Source organism: Phaethon lepturus, unplaced genomic scaffold (genome assembly GCF_000687285.1).
Source record: "Phaethon lepturus isolate BGI_N335 unplaced genomic scaffold, ASM68728v1 Scaffold55836, whole genome shotgun sequence".
Lineage (NCBI taxonomy): Eukaryota > Metazoa > Chordata > Aves > Phaethontiformes > Phaethontidae > Phaethon > Phaethon lepturus.
Window position 1 is genome coordinate 1 of NW_010547980.1, and position 7,438 is coordinate 7,438.

A 7,438-nucleotide genomic window follows, 5' to 3' on the forward strand; every position below is an offset into this window, starting at 1 on the left:
CGGCGGCGGGAGGATGCGAGCCAACAGGCAGGATGCGCCGCAAGGGTGGAGCCCCCCGTGTCCCCCCAACCCACTTCAACAAAAAGCCAGGTATGCTCCGTGCGATTTACGTCACTGCAGTGTTTATTCAATGAATTCAACAGTTCAGCTCTCGTCAGAGGGGAGTGTTTGCCGGAGACAAGCCATAGCTGGTCTTGGTGCAGGCACTGGAGCACACTACACACAGGTAGGTCTGTACGCACGTAAACGTGTGCACATACATGTATGTAACAGAACTCAAAGCAGGCATAATAAAGCCAGTGTTAACATAGATTGTCCAGCAAAGTTACAGTATTAATTCCAGTCACAGCAACTGAAAGATTCAGGGGAAAAAACAAAAGCAATTTGTTAATACATCATCAGAAAAGTAATACTTGATTTATCCAGTGCCTAACTGGTATTTAACAAACCACCATATGAAAAAAAATAATTGCAATTCAAAAGATAACACATCAGTACAACATCTATCACACTGGACTTAGTAATATATACACCGTACTCGGTGAAACGGAGTGTCTTTCATCTCTTCCCTATGATCCCTGGCGTAGTCCCAAAGATAATAATCAAGTAAAACTGCGTTGATGTTTCCACTCATGTCCTGGCCCTTCTTCTCATAGAGCTCCAGCAGGTACTTACAAATCAGTGCACAACACCAAATAGAACAGCCACGGATCTCCACTTCTTCTTTATCTCCAGACTGGAATATTGTTCCTGCAGGACATGAGACAGCAATCCAATGATGGTCAAGAGACAGAAGTCCCAGGATGGCCTGAATTTGCTTCCCTCCCGCCCCCAGCATTTATTCTATTCTAGGACTGCAGGTTTCATGACTTACACTACAACTGCTAACAATGTTGCTACACATTTTATCATGATTGTTTTAAAAAGACTTAAAGCAATCCCATTCAGTCAAAACAATGTCCTGTGTTCTAAGAGAGTGGTTTAAGAAAAGAACTGGTGTTTGGGTTATATTGCGCATTACATGACTGTTACTTTGCTTGTGGAGACAAAAAGCGTAGTCAATTCCAAGTCTAATTCCAAGACAGTAGATTTTCTGCCAGGATAACTCTTAAAATTTAAAAAACCCAACAAAACACCAAAACAAAACCAAAGATCAAAACACCCTATACATATATACACACATGTATAAATAAAAAAACATAGAGAGACCCATTTGTTTGAATGACTTTGATGGGAATGGCCTTATTAGGATTCATGGAAAAAAATAATTGTCTACATGATCTATTTATATATATGTATATATAGGCATATATATACACACACATGGCCATTCTACTAAGATCCATGGACAATTGCATTCATCTGTTTATCTTGCTGTGTAATTTTAAAATTGCATAATAGCAGTCCTACCTCTAAATATAATCATTTTACAGTGGAAAAGGGATTGGTTTATGTTATTTATTCACTGAAGTTCACAATGAGTAAGTACTGGAAGATGCTTAAAAATGAGACTCTAGTCTTAGAGAATTAACTTAAAGCAAATTTTTTATAATTGATGCTTATAATATTACCCTGCTTGACACTAGCAGTTCAGTATGGATAAGGAGGAATCTCCATGCTTTTACATCATCTTTGAACTAATGAAGATATTGTTGCTTCTTTTATCTAAACTTCAAAAATCACAGCTATACTCATGATGAAAAGTGGTTTTGGCCACAGCAGCCCTTCAGAAACTCAGAAATCAGTTGTCTTAGAGTCTCTTTAATCCTTCCATTATCAATATTTAATCCAAGGAACAGTTAGATCTGTATAAAAACATAACTTTAAGATTCAAGATCACTGTTAGAAAATAAGTTCCCTCCAGTCACCTCATCACTACATAAGAAGTCCTTCTTCCCTGGAGCAAAAAAATACACATAACCCTTACATGGACAAAAGACCACATTTTGTAGACTAAAGCTGCTTTTAATGTCAAGAGGTGAGGTTTACTTGATATTAGTAAGGGAGGAACAAACCTTCACGTAGTTTCCTCATTAGCTCTTCAGAATAGTTCATTGCTTTTAAGTGAACAAGAACTTGAGGAATTCTGTAGTCAGCAAATATGGTCAGGCTAGAAATGTCATCAAAAGAGCCATCTCCTTTGCCTTCTAATACACTCCATGTGTCAGCGACAAGTATTTGTGCCCGTTTATAGAAAGACACCTTTTTTTTCTGATGAAAGAAATTTACAAATTATTTAAGTGCCTGAAACACCAATATATACAGCAAATGGCATTTACAGAGACACAGACTTACATTGTTCCCAAGAAACATAAACTATCATTTGGTTAAGCCAACATATTAGTTAAAACAGAATAAAAGGGCAACACTTAAATACCTTCAAATTTAAACAATATTGAACTACGAACAAGTAACATATGGAATGCTTATAAAAAAATTAAAATAGAAGAAAAAACACTGTAGAAATGACTGCAGTGGAATAAACATGGTTTAGATTCCACTTGGATCTCAGAACACATAAATGTTGGTTTACTTCCATTTGGCAAACACTGCAACTGTAGTTCAGCAAACATTAATTCTTTCAGAAACCCTACAGTTCATCCAGCCTTTTATTTCAAGGAGCGAAGCTTAAAAGGCACATATTGGATTAGACAATTAAAACATTTTGTCAATCAATTTATCCATAATGTTAAGGAACTAAAATTTTAGTGAAAACTTTAATGAATGCTCCTGTGTTTTGTAGGGTATCTTGCTGGTTAAAGAGGAGAGGGGAAAATTAATTCCAGTAGAAGGCGTATTCACAAATACAAGGTTTTCTTAGCTACTACGTAGTTTCTATTTCTGCCAAACTTTTTTTACTAGTGCTAATCCTGCAAAGATTTATGTGCTTTTGTGACTGCTCACAAGGGGAAAAACTGAAGATATGCTACGCTCTGTATGCTGTGAGATTTTCACTCTATGATAAGCACAATGTGTGAATGTAAATCCACATTTTTAAGGAAAAAGGTATTAGTGAATTATGTTTTTTCCCCTCCCTTTCAGCTAGACAAGATTTTTGACAACATGTGCTAAACAACAATATGTAACTGGAATGCTTAATCTGAAATACAAGTAGATGGAGATTCAACGTCTTCCCAGTTTTATTTTGCCACCCTTCATATCACCACAATTTACAAATGGCACTTTAAGCCAATTTAGTTTTACTTTATTACCAAGATGCTGCTATTCCTGAATAAGACATTATTTTTTGTCATTAAATGCTATTCTCCAAGAACACTGAGAACAAGATGTCCAACTATATTTCACAGAACAGCTTCTGCAAACATCCTGAAAACTCCTTTCCCCATGCTTCATTCTATACTTGACATGGATGAACAAACTTACTTCTAGAGAACATAAACAATTTTGTATATTAATTAACAAAACACTGCTTGAAACATCACAACAGCAAGTAAATAATTAAGAGACAAAATCCCACCATAGCTCCTACTGCTCCAAAGTTAATGGAAACCCAAGCACATTGCTCTATTGTAGCATTAAGATTTCTCCAATATAGTAAAGAACTGATCACCTCCAGCACCACACCATTCTTTTCAACAGAAAGCAAGAAAAGCATTAGGTGGATGATACTATGTCTCAAAGACAGTATCATTTGTCCAAAAATTGAACATTTTATGAGATGGCACTACAACTACACTTCTTTTTCTGCAACATCCTCACTTTCCAGGAAAAGCCACCACATCGCAGGACACTTGTGTCTCCCCTCCACTACAGTAAGGTAGTATCAAGAGACATAACTAATTATGACCTACTGATATTAAAAGAAAGAAGGTGTATTGTGTTGTCAAAGAGCAAAATATGATAGTCAGTTAAAAAAAAAGAATAGGAGGATCATGAGAATTTTACAACTTCAGTCCCAGGTGATGGGAAATAAAAGATAAATACACACAATGTCAACAACTGACAGCTCAGAAAGGACTCCACTCTATGTCAGAACATGAAAACCCTGATATATGAGCATAACATAGTCTAATATTTAAACTTCTGTCAGGATTCAAATTCAGCACAGTGTCTAAATATCAACTATCCACCCACGGACGAAAAGGTTTTGGGGATTTTTGGTTTTGGTTTGCAATTCACTTTTCAGAAGCAAAAGAACATTGGCAGCTTCTACAATTAGATTCAGTTTGTGTATATGTTTGGCTATATGTTTATCCAAAGAACTATGTTAATTTTAGAAGTTCTCCCAGAAGGTCAAAGCATAGGAAAGCTATAGTAGTCTGTGATAGTATGATTCTACTTTGGAATTTGGAATATATATATTTCTATTATGGAGAGTAACTGAAAACCACTGGTTTGCTATTGGATATCTCACCATCTTTTCAGTTCCCTCATAACCCTTTATTGAACACAAAATCTTACTTGTGAGAGCTCAACTTGCTGCTATAGAAATTATATTGTTGATATTGTGATCCATGTCACTTCCCATTAGGTGCTAACACTGGGGTTTTTTTGTTTTGTTCAGGTTTTTTTGTGTGTGTTGTTTTTTTTCCAAAAAACAAGTAGGGTGTAAATGTGGTCTATGTTATTTCACCCACCTTCAAAATACACCTTTCTTAGTGAAAGCAGAATAACAGCTTCCATATTCATGCAACAGGCTTTACTACTATGTCAGTGCTTACGGTCTGGGATCATTTTGGGAACATCTTTTCATTCTGTAGTCTGCTGCTGCTTTTAGGGAGGCTTGCTTTATAAAGCACTCAGCATCATCTCATGAAAGACATTACGTCAATGAATACAGTCACTATAAAGATAAGAAAATACTCTATTTATCACTTTACTTGGAAAATATTTCCTGTTTGATCATAAAAATCGTCAGAAAATTACTTTAGCTGTAACAAATCACAATAAATTGAGTACCTTCAAAGATTAGTTAGAAAATCTCAGATTTTTCATGCAAACATACCTTACTTCATTGCAGAAGACAAAGGAAAATAAAAGCATGCCACCTACTGCAGGGCAGATTTAAGTGATAAATGCAATAGGTTCAAAGCTCCAGTGATTGGTGTTCCAGGGAGTTACCTTGAAAAGACTGCACAGACTATTAGTATAGGCTGCACTGTCACTAGAATAAAGTCTTTTGGATATAATGATGTAACAGCTGAATACTACTGCAGATGGAACTGAACACAGGAGCAGCTACGTATGTCACCGATGCTAAATACAAATCATGGCTGTACAGGCAAAACCAGAGACACAGAAAATACCAGATACTCTCAGTTTACTTGCCATAGGTTTCTTCCAGGACAATGGCACCAAAAAGCTTCAGTATACTGTCAACCCTGCCCAAAGCACAGGTTAATTCTGGCCTGTAGTCATTTATGCAATCCCTGTTGAATCAACAACAGTTAATACTGTTGATTCCCAGTAGTTGTACATTTTCACAATTCTACCAGAGTTTGATTTTCCTTCATTAGCTGCAGAGATTCTCAAGGTAAAAGATGAGAGATGGAGCAGAGGGGGGCTGGTAGAAATTCAAGAAGAAAAAAAAAAAAAAGGATTCTGATTTTTCAGGGAGAAATTATCTCAGATATTATGCATTTGTAAAGGAGTACAGAGGAGTTGTGATCTAATTGGGAACTTGGAGTGTATCAGAATAAATTACAACAAAGTGATGAGAACAGAGACAGCATATGAAAAAAATGGCTCTCCTCTAGGCAAAGAAGTGACCCTAGCCATTAGAAATAAGTCCTTAACTAGTCAGGAGTGTAAGACAATCAAGATTCTTCTACTGTTAATAAACTGTATGATTTTGTCTTCAGAGGTTTAGACTGATAGAGAAATGAAATCTCAGCAATTTTACCCCAGCTTAACAAACTAGGATAATGTGGTCCAAGAGTATTTAAAAAAATCTTCCTCCCTATCAGTATGACTCATAGCAATTTATCTAATTAAGATCAGCTGCTTCAAAGTCTGATTTTTCTTCCATTATACAGACCACTATCTTTACTGATTTGAGGCAAAAATATTACAATAATAGTAATTTTCCTTCTTATTTCCCTTGAATTTTACTGTTGGATACACCAAGTTCCACCAAAACGTTTCTTTCACCTTCTACTTCCTGGATTAAAACCCACAACAATTCACAAACATTAGGTCAATTTTGAACTGACTACCATCTCAGAAAAATTTACATAGACAACCTAAGAGCTATCTTCTCAAGTCACAATCAGTAACAAATAAATTCTTGTCATAAGAAAATCAATGTTAGAACTATAGCTTACCTCAAATACAGCTTCATCTCTGTAGGAAGGAAAATTTTCCAGTATTAGACGTAGTAGTTTCTGAGCACTTCTCTGACTCTTTTTAACACAGGTGAGGAAAGAGCCTCCAAACTTCTCTAATAGAACTGTCCCACTTTCATTCAGCACCCGATGCCTGTCTTCAATCAAAGGTATGGGCACTTCTGTGTCAGAGCGAAATACATGCTTAACTTGGTCAAGCGTCATGGTGGCAAAATACGATGCACTGGTAATGGGTATTCCTTCAGAAAGGTAAAAACAAGATGTTTAGGCTATCAAAACATATCCTGAGAGCTAATGCAGTGGCCTGCTACAGATGAGAGCATTTGTATGGTAGTATCTAAAGAGTCTATCAACACTTAAGATGAACTGAGGGTTCAGCAATAATCACACTCACATATCTGCTTAAAACAAAGTTCATGTTTGCACACAGTGCTTCCTTCTACAGATAAAAACTTCCAACATGCAACAATACAGCTTTTCCTACTTTTTTACATGCAATTTTTCCCAACTGCTTAACCTCCATCTTTGATTATGGTATTTACGTAGCACACCAGCAAATATAGTTAGTATATCATTTGTACAGCCAGCATAGGCCTGTTTTCCCTTAGCTCCTAATCACGTGCATTTGCAAAAAGTATCTTAATGCAAACCTTCCCTTAATTTACAATCAGGTATGTAGGAAAATTAATTAAAACCTTCATCTATACCTACAAATAGATATTTTTTCTGATGACAGCAACAAAAGTGAGCGCTAAAATACTGCTAAAAAACATGGGTTTTCAGACTTAGTGAAGCCACTTTGGTACTAGATTAGTCCAGAGGATTCTCAGTGTAAACCTCATTTTCTCAGTTGTCACAGAAACACGCAATTTATGGTAAGAAGACACGCGAAACAACACGTCACGAACTGCTGACTACAGACATTCCTTAAAGTCTTTTTAACGGAAAAGAGGTAACCCCATAAGCGCCACAAGTTACGCGTTTTCCGAACAAGGTGTTGCTAAACTGCTTCCAGTCACCTCCCCCAAGCTCTATGGGACGGGCCTCCGCACACAGATTTATCACAACATACCCATCGCTCGGTTTCTAACACACCTTCCCACCAGCACCCTCCCGCCACCCCCGGCCCCGCT

General features: G+C 36.8%; 1 protein-coding gene across 1 annotated transcript; it reads right to left on the reverse strand.

The window, feature by feature from the left end:
• Positions 1-437: 437 nt before the first annotated feature.
• LOC104615666 (chromosome unknown open reading frame, human C9orf64) lies at positions 438-7,381 on the reverse strand. Its single transcript, XM_010289795.1, has 4 exons — positions 7,378-7,381; positions 6,285-6,544; positions 2,016-2,211; positions 438-750 (listed from the first exon to the last, which is right to left on the reverse strand). The coding sequence occupies exons 1-4, from the start codon at positions 7,379-7,381 to the stop codon at positions 518-520; spliced, it is 693 nt and encodes a 230-aa protein (XP_010288097.1). The 3' UTR covers positions 438-517.
• Positions 7,382-7,438: the final 57 nt, after the last annotated feature.

Coding starts and splice junctions, on each gene's coding strand:
- LOC104615666 (XM_010289795.1), bottom strand. Junction 2,212..6,284: donor GAGATGAAGCTGTATTTGAG/GTAAGCTATAGT, acceptor TTCTTTCATCAG/AAAAAAAAGGTGTCTTTCTA. Junction 751..2,015: donor AATGAGGAAACTACGTGAAG/GTTTGTTCCTCC, acceptor CATGTCCTGCAG/GAACAATATTCCAGTCTGGA.